The sequence below is a fragment of the Phoxinus phoxinus genome, assembly GCF_949152265.1.
Source record: "Phoxinus phoxinus genome assembly, chromosome: 21".
NCBI classification, from domain to species: domain Eukaryota; kingdom Metazoa; phylum Chordata; class Actinopteri; order Cypriniformes; family Leuciscidae; genus Phoxinus; species Phoxinus phoxinus.
The window spans coordinates 9,985,991-10,003,280 of NC_136896.1; the positions used below are offsets into that span (position 1 = coordinate 9,985,991).

The window sequence follows — 17,290 nt, forward strand, 5'->3', positions numbered from 1 at the left end:
CTGGACCCTTTTCTCTGCCTACTGTCTAGCAATCATTACCTAACAGCATTGATTTAACATGTTATGGTCAGTGAACCACAGATATGCAATAAAACACTATTCTGGTTTAATTTAATGTCTAAAATGAACTGATGCCAAAACCACTGTATATATGACAAGTCCCTGGTATCCCCCCACAATTGATCTGCTGATATTGTGTACAGGAATTAACTTAAAAGGAAATTCATTAAAATCAAAATGTATTGTTCAGTCAATTCCTGTGAAGCAATTCAATAAATTAATAAAGTACCATTATCAAAAATGACTTAACATTTCATTCATGGCTTTAGGAATCCTCCAACCTTTGCCTCTAAAAAAAAAAAAAAGAGAAAAAATCTTGAAAAGATATTGTGTGTAGTATTTGTGAATTGATTAACAGTTTATTAATGAATTCCCCATCTTTCTATGCCAAGCAAAATGTCTAGCGTCACCTTAAATCCCATGTGAATTAAAGATTGATTTCTATCCATCAGGTCAGTTACCCGGCAGAGTTTACTCTTGATAAGACTGACGTGAAATGTCTTTGCTGCAGTTTTAGACAACAACGGACTGCAGTGAAAGAAGAATTAAAATGTATTGTGTTATCGAAATATAGTGTCTATATAATATTAGCTTTTGATAATCTGATCTATGAATAGACAAACACAAATGAATGAAATCTGGAAAATCTAAAGCATGTTGGATACTTCTTGTACAGCTATAATAGATGACTTTTATATTTATTCACACACATGTTGGGCTTTCATGTTTTATGGGGAATTTTACATAGACATGATTATTATACTGTACAAATATTCTATCCCTTAACCCAAACCATCACAGAAAACGTTCTGCTTTTTACATTTAAAAAAACTTTGAAACACACATGCACACACACACGTTTTTGCTAATTGTTTGAATTAGCTTGTATTTAAATGTTACATTTTCATAGTTTTAGTAATTCTGTTTTTTCATAATTTTTTTTGTCTATTATTTGATCTATTAGTATTTTATACTGTAGTTGTAATAAATGTTTATTTCAGTATTCATTTGGGTAATTTTAGCACATTAAGTTAAACTAAATAAAAACTAGCTGAAATAAAATAAGGTTTTATAATATTACCACTTTTGTAAGGGTGCAACTGAATTGTGATCAGTTAAAATAATTTTTGTCGACATTGTGCTAAAATAGTTTTCATTTTTCCAAGCATTCCAAACACATCAGTGCATTTGCACTCTATAGCACTAAGATTTAACACTCAAACCATTGTTTTTCAACTGATTTTTATTTAAAAGAGGAGAAACGGATCAGTTGACACTGGAGTGCAGAAGTTCATTCTCAGTATATACAGCATGAGAGATAAATATTCAGATCTGTTGGTGCATCACATCAAATGAGCTCACAGGTGCCTTGAACTCGCTCACAACTGCTCAAAACATGTCAGTATTAACTTGTAAATGCATTCAAGTGCAAGTGGCAAAGTTAAAAATGCTATCAAAAAGTAAAAAGGTAAATCAAATAAAAAAACACTGTACCATAAAAAAAAAGTGTCTCTTGCATTTCATTCATATTTTCAGGAATATGATATGGTCACCAGTGGTAATATTGTTCTCATCTGGAAGCCACAACAAGGAGTAAATTAAAACACTTCACATAAATTGTTTTGTTCGCATTCATTAATACCCAACAGAATCGTTTTTCTCTCTTCTAGGTGCACTGTGATTGTCAGATGATGGGAGGCAACTTCTCAAAACACACCACACACTCAAACAAATGCATTTTTACTGGCAAACACACACACACACACACACACACACACACACACACACACACACACACACTCAGATAGTCAGTCAGTCTCATGTCAGTCCTGAAATATAAATCCCATCATTCTACTTCTAGTGTGAATCACACATGCCCAATACAAATCCTCCACTCCACTCCTACACATCAAATGCGATCTATGCTCTCAACGGAGCACTTAAGCGCTAACACTATAAATGGAATATCTGAGAACAGCAGGACGTGTCAGATCATTGAATTCGACATCAAACTGTTTCTCAGAAGAAAAATCACTCCATTATTTCAAATTCCACATGCACCATGCTCTATGAGCACTAGGAGGCGCTCAGGAGTTACATTCATTTGTGGACTACATTGACTGAAATCAATATGGAGGGTATTTTTTTCCCCATCAGTAGAAATGACCAGTTCACCACGTCAGTGCATCTCCTCTATAATTAAGGCACAATAATGTCCTTTTGTAGTGTTTTCCCCTGTAATGAGTTGGCCTGTAGAGGCCTGGGGGAGTTGGGAGATTTCCCTTACAAATTACAAATGTGCAGCTCATGTGTACTCAGATTTGCGAATGTAGCTGGAAGGGACGTAACCCCTCCGTCCTCCTGCCTCCCCCAGCCACCACTCCTGGTTGCCATTCATGTCCTGGAACTCAAGGATTCGGACCCGCTGATTGGCTGAAATGCTGAGCTCATTTGCACACCGTGCACTGAAGGAGTAAAGAGCGTAATATATCTGGGGGGGAAAAACAAGTAGAAAAATGTAAAACCTGTTGTTTTAATAATTGTATGATTAATTATTATTTTATAATGTATATACAAATCTGTTGATGAACATCAAATGTATTTAAAGAGCTATCTTTAGCTCCTTAAATACATTTGGGTTACAAAATAGGTTTTAAAGTCAACATGAAATCAAAATTTAACCTATTAATATGAGGAACCATAGATGTCAAGTAATGCAGTTTTATTATACATTTAATTATATTTATTACATTTAATTATTCAAAATCTTAGTAATAAGGATGCTAATAAACAACTAGTTAATAGTGACAATTGGACCCTAAACTAAAGTGTTACCATAATTTCATTCATTCAACAAGTTATATTATAGGTTGTTGTAAATGTCATTATGTTTACTTGAAAGTAAGCAATCAATCTGGAGTGATTAATTTGTGTTTATGATATGACATACCTGGTGTCCATCAATCTCAGGTTCAGGCTCTGCATCTACATTCTCCTCAGGAAGGAACTGTGGCCTTCTCTGCTGTACCGGAGAGTCTCCATTTTGTCTTTGCTGTGAGTCGTGATACCTCGAAGATGATTCATACCTGGAGCTCTTAATGGAGGAACAAGAATCTGTCTCAGGGAAATCTGGGGGGTCACTGTGATTGGTTGGAGTGCTATGATCAGAGTCTAAAGAGTCTCTGTGACTGGTGGGATTTCGGTATGAAGACTCTGAGGGGTCCCTGTTATTTTGACAGGCTGTCTCTGACGGTTCTTTGTGATTGGGCGAGTTTCTGAAGGTGGGGTCAAGGGAATCCCTCTGGTTGGCAGAGGAGTAGTTGGTTGAAGAAGCCTCTCTGTTTTTTCTTGGGGTGGTCTCCTGATTAGGGCGAGTGTTTGATTGGTGTGGAGGCATCGCCGTTGAGAAGCTGACAGTCGAAGTCTCCTGGTTGAAAGTCAGAGTGCTGTTACTATTCTGCCGTGAGAACATGGGAGAAGAGCCACCGTAGCCCGACTCGTTTGATGATTGGCTCTCAATGGAAACATCCGACTGACTCCTGCGTGGATTGTAGTGCTTTAAGAATGAGCTATATACAAAGCCCTTCGTAACTAAAGAAAAACAGAAAAGGGGGTGTTCAAGCCAAATGCATTTTAGGAAATGCAGACACGTGAATCATACACAGATCTTTTGATACAAACCTCCATTGTCTATAAGCCAGCGGTTCTGGCTGCCCATCGGGTCTTGCTGTTTGATGACACCCACTATGTCTCCCTCCAGTACGGACACATCCAGGTCCTGTGCTGCGTTAAAATTTCTTTCAGCCTGGTAGAGTTGCTCTGGCCCGTATCTTGTCAGAAGCGCCGCTCGGTGCTCATCCGTCTGTAGCACATAGTTTGGCTGCAATGTCAGACGGAAAAAGAGGAAAAGAAAGAGAGGAGAATGAATAATAGACAAAATACGCCCTGATTAATGTCTTTCTTCATGGCGGTTGGCTGTGCTGCTGAAAAACATAAGTCTAAACCAGCCTAAGCTGGTTTGTTGGTCTGGTCTACTAGACTAACAAGCTGCAAAGTGTCGAAAACACCTAAAAAACGGGCTAACCAGTCAAGTCTGATCAGCTAATCGCCTTGGTTAAAGCTGTTTTTAATCTTGAACATTTAAGATGAACTCTTTTTCCCTGGGGGTCATGAAAACTTTGTGAAAATTACTAAAAATGCTTGCAGTGGCTGACAACATACATACATATATATATATATATATATATATATATATATATATATATATATATAAAAACACAGGCAGGGGAAGATTTAAAGGAAGACTTTTAAAACGAATTAACTTTGTAGCTAAGAAACAGTGTTATTTTAGAATTATTTATATTATATTATAGTGTTTATCAATACTTTTAATTATTTTGTACGCGTACTTACAACTTTCAAGCTGTGGTAATTGTTTGCTTTTGTGCTTTTTTTATTAGTTTTTTAAAATAATTTCTATTTAGCTTTAAATTATTTTTTATTTCAGTTTAGTAAATTTAGTACTTCAACTATTTCAGTTAGTTGCCAAGGCAAAATTTCAAGTTTAAATTACGTTTACGTTTTGTTAAGTTTAAGTATTTCATCTAATATTAATATTCTATTTTAGCTTTATTTAAATTACTGAAAAGGATTGTTAATAGTTAACCAATAAACCAATAACATTGCTTAGAAGCCATGTCGGTTTTGGATCAGGCTGCCTTAGGGAAACTCACAGGGCCTTGTTGCTTCTTGGAGCTCTGCTTCTCCAGAGTCTTCTTCTCAAAAGGCTTGCGTAGAGTAGTGGGAAGATTATCGGGAAAGAAACTGAAGCTCTGAAGTAAATCCAAAACTCGTGTGTGCTCTTCTTGGAACAAGGACACCAGATTTCCTTCTGTTCCACCCAAGCCAGATAACTACAGGGATGCAAACCATAACAATACGTTTAAACGAATTTAGGCGGCTGAAAACATCCCAGGATCATCAATTATGAATGATGTAGATTATGATGAAACGATGTCCTCACCTGCAGCAGTGGTGTGAGTTCTCCCAGTGTGAGTGAAACGAAATCTCTCTGGGCTTGGGCGAAGCCCCTCACACAGCTGGTGAACAGATCTTCGGATGCGTGGTGAAACTTGGGCAGCTCATCCAGCAGCTGGGCGTTCAAGGCTTCGTAGTTATTCCTCGCTGCCTGTAGCTCCTCCTGCACACGCTTGTCCTTCAGCCTCTCTGCACGCTCCTTACAGTTGTCGTAGTCCAGCAGCTTGTCTCTACGTTTCTGGATCAGTTTGTGGGGACCGGCGAACATATTGAGCAGCTGAGTAAGGGGAGTGATGACTAGGTCTTCTGTCCTCTCCTTCTGCTCAAAGACAGACTCAATTAGAAAGAGTCAAGATATAGTTCATCATAATATCATGACATAAGATGTGCTTCATTTAAATCAATGTCTAATAGGGGGAAACAAATATTTGAACTAACTAAAAGAAAACTAGATCACAAAAAAAATTATCTGAGTAGTGTTTCTCCAGGGGGAGTTTTATGCTAGTTTTGTTATCCGTGAAGCGTAAATCTAGAAGCTTAAGTATAAGCTTAAGAACATTAAGTAACATTAGTCAATTGTAAGTATTAGTGACCATTAAAAAATTAATGACTGCAGCTTTAACAGTTTTTACTACTAAATGTAATGTGAGGTCATTTTGGTACTCACAAACTCTGTGAACTGTTTGTCGCTGATGCATCGATGTGCTCTTTGGAAACGTTCAGGATCCATTTGCGGTTGCCGCTCTGTGTAGATGTCACAGAAACTGATGGCTGCCAGCACCTTTACTGAGGCTGACTCCTATTGGGTTTTAAAAAGTCAGGCAAAATTACTTTATATACTGAATTGAGAAGTGATTTTGATCACCACGCAAAACAAAAACTGACTAAATGGATGGAAACATATGAAATGCTTCAAGTCTATACCCTTATATGCTGCAGATAGAGGGAGATGTTCCTGATGAAGGATTTGATGAGTCTCTCCTGAAGTCTGAATCTTTTCTCTGCGTCATCAAAAGCTTCATCTTTGATCTAAGAAGGAATGAAATGCAGTCTGGTTAACACCAATTGTCAACCGATTCTCTCAGTCCAGTAATAGAGTCGTAATAACAGAGCCAATGTACCTGAGGTGAGATCCCAGTCAGGTGCTTTAAATGGCTGCTCACTCTGTTTGACTTCTTGATGATGGAGTGCATACTCAGCTTTGAGATCTTGTCAATGAGCCTGTCTTCATCAACTTTACGGTACTTGACCACTATAAACAACAGATGGTGCTGTTGAGTTATGCCAGATAACAGACATCATATCCCACAGACAGAATGATAGAGCAATAAACAAATAGAACAGATAGAAATATGACAGAACGATAGAATAAATGATCGAATGACAGACAGACAGAACGTACGTACGTACGTACGTACGATAAATAGAAAGATAAAGACAAATATACCAAGATCCTTTCTCCTTTTGTATTCATTGATGTTGACGTTGATCTCTTTAATTGACATCACTGCCTCTGCGAGCTGCTTCCTGTCGTGGTGTGACTCAGGAGTGGCGCTGAGCAGTTCCATCAGGAGCAGGGGGTAACGCATCACTCTCTGCACCGGCTTTATCAAGAAGGAACCTAGATTAATGTAGTTTGTCTTTCCCCTGTGACAGAACAAAAGGGTGAGAGAGGGAGATAAAGTGAAAAAGAGATTTATATGCTCATCTACGTAACATTCTTCATCCACCTCTGACAAAGACTGGGGTCACTGAACACACACATTGTTTTCATCCATCAATTATCCACTGGCTCACTGTCAACCATATTAAAAAGGGTTACAGGAGACACAGAAGGCTACTAAGACACAAAACAAAGAGAGCACACTTTCTGACTGATTGGATGAAAACAGAGGAGATCCAAATCCAGAGATGAAGCATGATTTGGATGTTACAGAAAAATTATTTGGATTTAACATCCTGAAGCAATATCAGTATTTTTAAATAGTTGAGCTGCAATAAAAAAAAAAAATTCCCATTGACAAATATCACCAGTTATATTGGTTTATTACTTCTAGTACCACATCATGAGCTCAGACCTCAGAGATTGTGTTAATAACGGTTTCACATGCCACCAAAAAGCATTAAATCAATTGCAAGAAAAACTGTTTAAAACATGAACCAATTTTCCCACTGGGGTCATATTCTGACTCAAAACGTCACTGTATTGCACAACTTGTACGTCTAATTCGATAAAATTCTGATTAATCCCAACCTTTTTTAAAATGTAGTGTAGTCCGATTTACAAATAACTCAAACAAAAGAACCGGTTCTTTTAAGTGAATCAAAAACATACTACATGATCAGTGTAGTCTGATTCACAAACAAATGACTCTAAAGAACTGGTTCTTTTAATAAAGTTTTAATAAAAAAGATCAGTCTGGAACACTTCCATGCACAATTTTATTTCTAGAAGTAAGAATATGTGAGCACAATGGGTATTATAAATTGAATGTACTCAAATGAATCAGAATCGAATCTGGAAATCTTTTTCCATTACCTAGCCCTACTCATTTGTGCACATTTAAATCAGAATATGACTCAGAATTGACAAGGAAACGACCACAAAGCACACAGAGCATACAAGTCACTCCGGTCACACAAAAGCACAAGGAGAAAAGGGTTACGCAGGTTAATAAATGCTCAGCATGCAGTCAGGTGCCTCACATGCAGTTGCGTTAAACTTACCACTCACGATATATCCCTCTGTCAGGGGAGAGGAAGAAGGAGAGAGAGGGAAAAAAACACAGTGTTGTTGTTTTAAACCACCTCTATCTCTTGTTCGAAAGAAGCTAATGAGCTTATCACATATAATGTTCTTGTTTCACACAGCTTATTTCTAAAAATAAAAGTCAGGTTTTGCCATTATGCTGCAATGAACATGAATGCAGCGGGCAAAAGGGCAAGACAAATAAGGAACTGAAAACTATTTGTGTGCTCGACTAATAAGCTGCTTGTTGCCGTGGCAACTCATGCCATGGGTGACCCTCTTCGGGAGAGTAGTAACCCTCTGTGGGGCCTCAACTGGCCCCTTTCTGATCTCCCACTGAGAGCCAAAATCAAATGTCAGTCAGAGTCTAGTGCACTCAAGGGTGGAAGATAAAAGTTATAAAAGACTCCAGACATTTTTCTTTGGGACTTTATGTATTTCTCTTTTTTTATGGCTAGATTCATTACAGTAACATCCTGCCAGATAATCAAAATGCTAGCCAGTGGATTCAGAGTAATTTGGAATAAAGCTAAGCTGTAGTCTTGGCAAAGTGCACACGCATTTCGCAAATGCCTCGATACTTGGGACAAACAACTCCATGTTCCCACTCCCTACTATAACATTTCTGGGACTTTTGATAGAATCTGGTGAATATTTCCTTGTATTCTCTGTTTGATCTGGTAAAACACAGCAAATAGCTAGAATAAACTTAACTCTGTACTAACAGGAAGTGGCCTAGCTTAAAAGACGTAGGTGGCAGGAAAGTTTACAAAAAGAAACTAGTCAAGAAATGCAGTTGCCATAGGCAAATTGTGTTTAAGTTCAAATAAAGCCTTTTAAATATATAAAGCTAAAGAAACAGGCTGGTAGCGATTGATGGAACGCAGTGAAACCAACAAAGCGGTGAAACTAGGTGAGGCGCATTCCTCTCCCGCCATGCATTACTAATCCACAACAAAGATCTGAAAACTGAGAAACAAAGCTTCTGTGTAATGCAAATAGACTATCGTGTGGGGTCAGTAAGGTTTTTCAATGTTTTCAAAAGTCGCCTCTTATGCTCACCAAGCCTGCATTAAAAATACTATAAAAACAGTAACATTATTAAAAATATATCGATTTTAATATATTAAATTGTAATTTATTTCTGCGATGGCAAAGCCTAATTTTCAGCATCATTACTCCAGTCTTCAGAGTCACATGACCCTTCAGAAATGATTCAAATATGCTGATTTGTTGTTTAAGAAACATTTCTTATTATTATCAATGTTGAAAACAGTTGTGCTGCTCGATATTTTGGCTGAAGCTGTCATGCATAATTTTCATAGGATAACATGCATAGGATTCTTTGATGAAAAGAAAACTCAAATAGAAATATTTAGTAGTAATGTAAAAGTCTTTACTGACACTTTTGGTTGATTTATACATCCTTGCTGAATAAAAGTTTTAAATTCTTTAAAAAAAAAAAAATCCTACAGAGCCTAACTTTTGTACGATAGTGTACTTGCATATAAAATAAGGAACTTCCTATTTCTCTCACACAGAGTACTCAATGCGGCATCTGACGCATTAGTCAGGCTATAGCATAATCTGTCATAAAAAAAACTTTAAACCCAGACAATGAGAGGGGGCCCATGATGTTTCCTGTTTTGGAATTCCACAGATGCCTTTAGTCATCCTATGTCTAATCAAATGTGTCCATTCAAAGTAGTAGTAAATAAAAATGGACTGGTTCTTCAAGATCCTGAGACACTGAGACATATCTCAATGATGTCACGAGTAAGCCAGCACACCTTGTGGCATTTTCTTGATGCTGTATTACTATACAATTCTGTCAACCCCTCATGACAGACAATCCCAGATACAATTAAAACTGACAGATCATGTGTAACGTTAAACACACAATTAGCGTCCTACACAACTATATCTCACACAGTTACACACTGTTAAAAAATCTTGACTAGCATTAACATGCTCAACCGGATCTGGACATGCGTTGGTAGTGGTAACCACACCATGCAATGAGCTGAAGGTATCTGATCCATGAAGAACAATGACCGTCCTTCAGTGAAAATTACCTGAGCTTCTCTAGACACTCCAACACGTGCTTCTGGATGTTCTCATCCTTCTCATAGGTCTCCAGTAAAGAGATGGCGTCGTCATGGTTTTGGCAATAGATCTTGTAAACCTCCTCCAACTCACCTTTGTAGTCCAGGAACACTTGACCTGGATGAACAAAAAAATGTATATCGTAAAATAGCAATATGGAAACCGATCTGAATCTATAATGTGAGTTCAGTGATTTTTTGGCTCTAACCTGTTGAGTCAGTGTCCTGGAGGCTCTTGTAGAGTCGACGGGAAAGGTCAATAACAGAGTTGATGTTTCCAAAGAGACCATCAAAATCAATACTCTGGACCTACAAGATATGTGGATATTTAAGATTGAATGGTTCTCATTACATAAAATACACCATTCATGCTTTTGAGTGCTTGATCTTTACGGACCTGTTTCTTCTGCAAAGGCAGAATGATCTCCTTCACACACATCTGAAGATCCTTGATGTAGTCATGTTCTGTCTGCAGAAGCTCGTCTATGACCTTTAATCTTTTCTCCAGCATCCTTTGTTCGGGGTCTTCAGCGGTGGCCGCTGATGCCGGGGATGATTCCAGAGACTTTGGCTGGGAGGCAAGCAGGGTCATCTCTGATGAGAAAATTATGTCAAATAATTATCATTCATGAGCCTTTCAGTTTTAAAATGTGTCGACTAGACTTTTCAGATGATTCCTAAACCATACATAGAATGACAGATTGAACAACAGAACGATAGATACATAGAACAAAAGATAGACAGATATTTTGTCCAATATAAGAGGAAGAAACCATTTGACTTACTTTGGTTTTGCCAGTACAGACATTATAAAAGATTTCACACCAGTCTGAATGGATTACACTCATTTATAAAACATGAGGAAAGAACACGGGATGCATTAATTAAGCTGCCAGTAAGAATAGAAATGGGAAGGCAGTTTGCCCTGCGTGTTGCCATTGGCCGTCCAGAGGATGACATGGCTTGGAGTTAGGTTTGCCTGCTGTTTGATCTTTTCGGTCAGAACTGGCACTCAGATGGGTCTGGGGCATGAGAGTGTGGGAGGGAGATCTGGTCTCACGCATCGGTGATTCCCCACAATGCTGCCTGAGATCATGCTTTATGGAGGCACAATGGACTGTCAAAGCACGCAGTGAGACATGGACCCTCTCAGGAGGCAGGGGGAGGCATTTGAGGTGGGGCCTGGGACTATGCATAAGACTGTGACAGCTACGATGACTTCAAGTATATATAAAAAATAAAAAAAAAGGAAGGATGCATACAAATATGGGTGCATATGACCGTGTGTGTATATACTTGTGATACGCGTGTGTAAGAGTTGTCCAGATGTGAATAGAGAGATTAATTTAGTTATTGGATTAAGACTTCTTAGCCATCTGATGTGGTGACTCACTCTGACATAACGCTACAATAAATCTTAAATGTTGCGGATTCGGGAAAGACTGATAAGAGATTTGAGCGCAACCCAAATGGCCTTGTAATTCCACTACATATTAGACCTCTGAAATGTCAAATCATAATAACTGTCCATAAATGAAATCTTCAGAGCCTCTATTCTGAGAAAAAGGGTAGTGATGACCACAGACATCACAGGGAACATGCCAGTCCAATATTCAAATTTGTAGTTGACAAAATATGCACATTCAATGATTGATTCTTACATTTGGTCCCTACAATACAGAATTTACATTAGTTAACATAACAAGCATCCTTGGATGTGACCTGTTGTTTTAGCTAAACCACAAAACTATGATGACACTTACAAAACATTTTTACTGGACAAGTCAAAGTAATATCTAGTAAAATAAAAACTTTTAAAATGTATTATCAATATATTAGTATTTAATATTACCTTAATATTATATAATGTTAATATAATGAAAGCATAAAGATGGATCATGCACAATACAAGCAGGGGCTTTAAACTGTAACATTTATGAAATAAAAACTGATTATTAACCACTACTAATAATGTTATCTCTCTACAGAACGCTCTGTATGGCCAAACTATCCCTCTACAACACTGTACAACTAAATGAACAATAAATGAGGTCATTTACAGTTATTTTCCAAGTCTTTGTACAAAGTCCATCAACATGATGCACAGTGTGCAGCCCATTCTACAAACCAAAGATGAAAAAAAAAATGTTTTTGGTCTGTACAGCATCATTCATCCATGTACTAATTGTTCTACTTTACATACATACACACACACATATTACTGCTACAATGCAACCTGTTGTGACCCACATCTAGTTAATAGGCTTATTCATTGTTCTGAACAAAATAATCTTCAAAGAGCAAATTCTCTCACAATATGTTCATTCAGATGGACAGAGTTTCAGCTCATACATGGAGCTTAACTATGTGAGCTCAGACAGTCTAAAACGAGAACATTTGGATCAAGGACTTATTTTTCAAACTCAAATGTCATGAAAAAAACATGGTGTTGTTGATAGACAACTAATATGAATATTGTGGATTTATAGCATGGTTATTGGTTATTACCCTACAAGAGCAGGCAACATTTTTTAGTAAGTTTTAGGCTTTTAAAGGGAATGAGAGATGAGACTGATTGGTTTATCGCACGTTATGTCCAAAACACACCCATTAATCATTAAGAGAATAGAGACAACTCTTTTAGACCATACGCCGGGTGCGCCGACAATTTTGGCTGACATTAAACTAGCAAAAGTGGATTTGGACAAGCCCTAAGTGCACTTACACCATGCGCTTTAGACCATGCGCTTATAGATCGTTAAAATAGGGCCTTTATTATTTTACTTTCTCTGTCTTTCTGAAACAAAAATATTCATCACTGTTCTGAAACTAAAAACTCTATATGAAACCACTATATGAATGTTAACTAGTTATATTTAAACTCAATATATACAGAAACCTTTTGATGTTCGTGTTTCATGGTTTCCTATAGATTTAACCAAAACTCGAAATGAATCAGGTCTGTGGGAGTAAGGTGATTTACAAGCAAATGCTGAGAGTGCAAAGGTGAAAACGGCAGTAAATGTGTGAAACACAGAAAGCAGGAGAGAAACCCGAAACAGAGAGCAAGAAAACACTTCAGTAAGTTCAGTGTGTGGCACAGCATTTGTGATGAGGTGCGCACGAAATAAGGTTTAATTTCAAGACTGTGTGTGCCAGAGCTCATAGACTTCTGTATGTGTGCCATGGTCTGTGAATGGCAGAGGGTAATCTCGACCCAGCACACACATACACAATGGCTTCTCTTTCTGTTTCTGTGAACATAATTGATTGTGACATTATGTTTGGTCTGCATCCAGGGTCGTGCACCAGCCAGTGCACTCCATGTGTTGCTCACATAGTTCCCACAAATGCAGAACCAAGGATGGCAAAAAAGGGGAGGCTTGTTTAAAACTCTGAACCAACATAAATTGCAAAGGAAATTTACTTATGTGACAAAATTGTGTCACATAATTACTGACATTTGGGATTTCAAAATCTCATTTAAATATGTAATTTAAGTATATATATATATATATATATATATATATATATATATATATATATATATATATATATATATATATATATATATATATATATATATACATACACACACACACACAAAAGTTTAGGGCTAATCATTTTTTTTATTTTGTATTAATTATATTCAGCACTGAATTAAACTGATCAAAAGTGACGGTAGAAACTTTTACATATATACGAAAAATTCTACTTCAAATGCTGTTCTTTTGAACTTCCTATTCATAAAATGACACTTTGTTTTTAGCACTGATAATAAAAAGAAATTGAGCAAATCTACAATTATGAAGAATTCCTGAAGGAGTATGACACAGAAGATCCAGTGGCTGTTGAAAAATCAGCTTCGCCATCACAGGAATAAATTACATTTTAAAATATATTAAAATAAAACCGTTACTTTAAATTGTAATACTATTTCACAATATTACTGTATTTTTAAATCAAATGTGCAACTTTGGGGAAAACCTTTTTAAAAACATAAAAAAATAATATTTTATATAATGAAAGATATATAAAATATATATTTATATAAAACTTTATAATGAAAGAAATCTTCACTAGTGGTCTCAGACTTTTAGCCCTCACTGAATATGAAGCTTCAATAAGTTATTTAATGGTTAAAATAAGGCACAGGAACACACTATATTATTGTAAATCTATCAATGTTCATGCTCCATAAACCACTAGTGTTAAATCTGAAAAGGCCTTAGTACAACCGTGGACAATCAAACAATGCAGTCAAGACAAGAGGCATACACTAGTGTACACAGCCACACAACACTTCCTCACACAAACACCTTTATCCCATGAACCAAAACACTGATTTGCCAATCATACTGAACATTTCAATTCATCTATGAAGCAAAAAAAAAAGAAAAAGAATTCTATCTTCAGGCTTTTCTGTGTCTCGGCAGCACTCAAAGAAAAGACGGGGCCTCTAAGACATCACCCACCTGTTACCCCCCAAACTCCTCGTCTTCACTGCCACGCACAAACACACACCAGAGGTCACAGGCGGTGCATTCCTCTAAAGCTGAGTGGAATCGCTCTGTCCCACTGTATCAACAGGGAAGACTCTCTCTGGAAGACACAAACTCCACTCTGTCCCCGTATTACCATCTGAATGCATGGGAACCTGCACCATTACACACAACTGAGCGAGCACCGAGACAGTTACCCGCACACTAAAGCCTGGAGCTGGATTTTGATGCTATTAAAAAAACTACACTGACACTCTTTATTTAGGGAGGTCTACTCCACATTTTTGGAGTGACCAGCTTCTTGGGCCATGGCCTTAACTCATTGAGTCTGAAATTCCATCAAGATCTTGAGTATCTCTCAAAGCCAAGGCCTCTTTGCCTTTCAGCTCTCTTAATCTTTTTCTGTTTAAAGTAGGAGTCTTTGTTCAGGTGTAGCAGGGAAGCAGGTGTGCGTCCATTTTATTTGATGTGTATCGAGCTGAATTTAAAAAATGATCAGTTAAGTTACTTATTTATATACTTATTTATTTATAATTAATTATAAACACATAAACATATGTGTGTATAATTAAGTGTAATTAATTGTATGGTACACATATATACATTATATTTATATATATATATATATACACCATACATATATTCATACATATTACATTCATAATATTTGTTGGTACAGACTTGCAAATGGGAGAGCAAATTTATTGGATGGTATTGAAAAAGTCATCAAACAAATCATCAAACAAATGCATATAAAGTGGCCTATCCTATATATTATTCTACAAGGTCAAACATTTAAGTAAATTTGCAAGAACAAATAAGGAAAACTATTTTATGACTGAAAATTAATTGATAACCTTGTTATTCTTGTGAAACTGAAGGGCATTTTATGGTCTGACTGCGCAGAGCTGTTTTTTCTAGTTTCCCTTTCTAGTTTAAGGTCACATGAATGATCAGGACTGTGTGTTCAACACAAAGTTCACATAAGACCGCCCAGTTACCATGGACACCTTTCACAACTGTCATGAGAGTAAGTGTGGGAGCGAGACGCATAGTATGTGAGTGAAAGCTGGATGTTGTTGCAAGCCACAAATATCCAATCCATTTGAAAGATTTTCGGCACTAGTCAGAATTAAGAACGGAGTAAATACGGCTTGGAAAATGAAAGTATGTCTTCCTTAAATCTTACAAGGCTTAGAAGAACTGTTCAAATTCTGCATATGTGAATTTTTTTAAATATATATATATATATTGCATAAGAACAGAAAAACATGGCTTAGAACATTCTTTATCAATTACTTGAGTTGCACCACTGAAATCTGCGTCACTGACACTGTATTTTGTTTTGTTGTTCAATAGGCTGCAGGTTTACATTCCAGTTCTCTGCGCCGTAGTCAGATGTCCGATTTGTGTGGGATGTGACACACCCGTAATAAACGCGAGCAAGCATTCCATTAACCACTCCATATCCTCTCAGACTCATGCTTGTTTCAAAACATCCTAACCTTATTTGGAAAAGTAAATAAAGACGGGCATTGTTTGCTAATAAGAGCGTGAACAAATTCAATTTTGTGGCCTTGCAACATCATATCTAATGTATCTAGAAAGTAATGAACAGGAATATCAAGTGGGGCTCTTTTGAAGAAATTTAGACTCTTTTTGAGGCAATCCATTATTGCAGTGAAATCGATACTCAAATGAAATAAAACCATGTTTTGCACTTCATTTAAAAGTAGCTACATATTCTGAAACTGACATTTTAGCCAAATAAAATACAATTTATTGATGTACCAAAATATTTGTCTAAAAATGAATTTTAGGTTTTGCTGAAACAGTTTTGGAGGACCTAAATCATTGATTGAAACATGATTACAGCACAAAATAAACATGAATGAACATCAGAAGGTATGTTGAAAGAAACAGTAAAACTTACTGAAATGTATCAAGTTAATGTAATTGCTCAATCAGTGTTTCAACTGTTGAAAGGTGTCAATAAAACAGCTTGTAAACAATGTCACATAATGTTACACTTACCTCAGGTAAGCCATTCACTGTCCATATTTAGACTCACCTGCTTCACAACATAGTTTATGATATGCTAAAGCCCTCCCCCTGTGGGACGTGATTGGTTACAAGGTAGTTTGTGACGTCAGAAACACCAGCAATTTCAAAACGCGTTTTAGAGATTGGCTTTGGTCCACTGCGGTTTTGAGGAGAAAATACTCAGCAAAGGTGTTGACTTATGAATTTGCACATGGTTTGTTTTAAAAAGTATATTAAAACACCACATAGACATACAAACAACATTAAAAACTTGATTTTCAACACAGGGGGTCTTTAAAAAGTTTATAAATATAACATCTATAAAAACTGCCTTATGCACAACTTAAAAGCGTGTATACAACTATTTGAGTGTTGATTATTAAATACATTTGATTCAATTAATTATTAAATAAACTATTTTCGGTTTTGTTTTAGGCTAAAAACTTTTGTTGCATCACTAATAGAAAAAAATTATTATAGTGGACATTTACGGCTTAGGTGACAAGCCCAAAAACTGAGACCTGAGCACCCATGAGCAAAGATGGCTGAACACTTCCGGGGGTTCTTGTGCTAGCCGAACAACTCCCATTGAGATGAACTGGAGTGTTAATGAATATAACACCCTGAGTGAGCCTAACAGCTAGAACTGTGCATATTTTCACCTTGTGAAAGCATTTGGTCACCCTGTTTATCGAGCAGCTGGCATCAGAGTTAGTTTGGCTAACTGTGACTCTTTGTCTTCTCTTTCACATCACCTACAGCATTATCAAAATCTCACCATTAAACTGGTTAAT

The 17,290-nt window shown here is 36.8% G+C and overlaps 1 protein-coding gene across 6 annotated transcripts in view; it reads right to left on the bottom strand.

The window, feature by feature from the left end:
* Positions 1 to 1,293: 1,293 nt before the first annotated feature.
* Positions 1,294 to 17,290, bottom strand: part of dnmbp (dynamin binding protein) — a 48,195-nt gene continuing 32,198 nt past the window's right edge. For 4 of the 6 annotated variants that reach the window (XM_079596086.1, XM_079596085.1, XM_079596088.1 and 1 more), the window contains 13 exons: positions 10,349 to 10,545; positions 10,161 to 10,260; positions 9,922 to 10,069; positions 7,825 to 7,842; positions 6,545 to 6,744; positions 6,219 to 6,349; positions 6,022 to 6,126; positions 5,765 to 5,896; positions 5,084 to 5,416; positions 4,794 to 4,973; positions 3,742 to 3,940; positions 3,011 to 3,651; positions 1,294 to 2,551 (listed from right to left, as the gene is read on the bottom strand). In XM_079596086.1, coding sequence (XP_079452212.1) covers positions 2,366 to 2,551; positions 3,011 to 3,651; positions 3,742 to 3,940; positions 4,794 to 4,973; positions 5,084 to 5,416; positions 5,765 to 5,896; positions 6,022 to 6,126; positions 6,219 to 6,349; positions 6,545 to 6,744; positions 7,825 to 7,842; positions 9,922 to 10,069; positions 10,161 to 10,260; positions 10,349 to 10,545 — 2,570 coding nt within the window. In that variant the 3' untranslated portion in view covers positions 1,294 to 2,365. The remainder of the gene's footprint in view (positions 2,552 to 3,010; positions 3,652 to 3,741; positions 3,941 to 4,793; positions 4,974 to 5,083; positions 5,417 to 5,764; positions 5,897 to 6,021; positions 6,127 to 6,218; positions 6,350 to 6,544; positions 6,745 to 7,824; positions 7,843 to 9,921; positions 10,070 to 10,160; positions 10,261 to 10,348; positions 10,546 to 17,290) is intronic. The other 2 variants (XM_079596087.1, XM_079596090.1) reach the window with 1 other exon arrangement.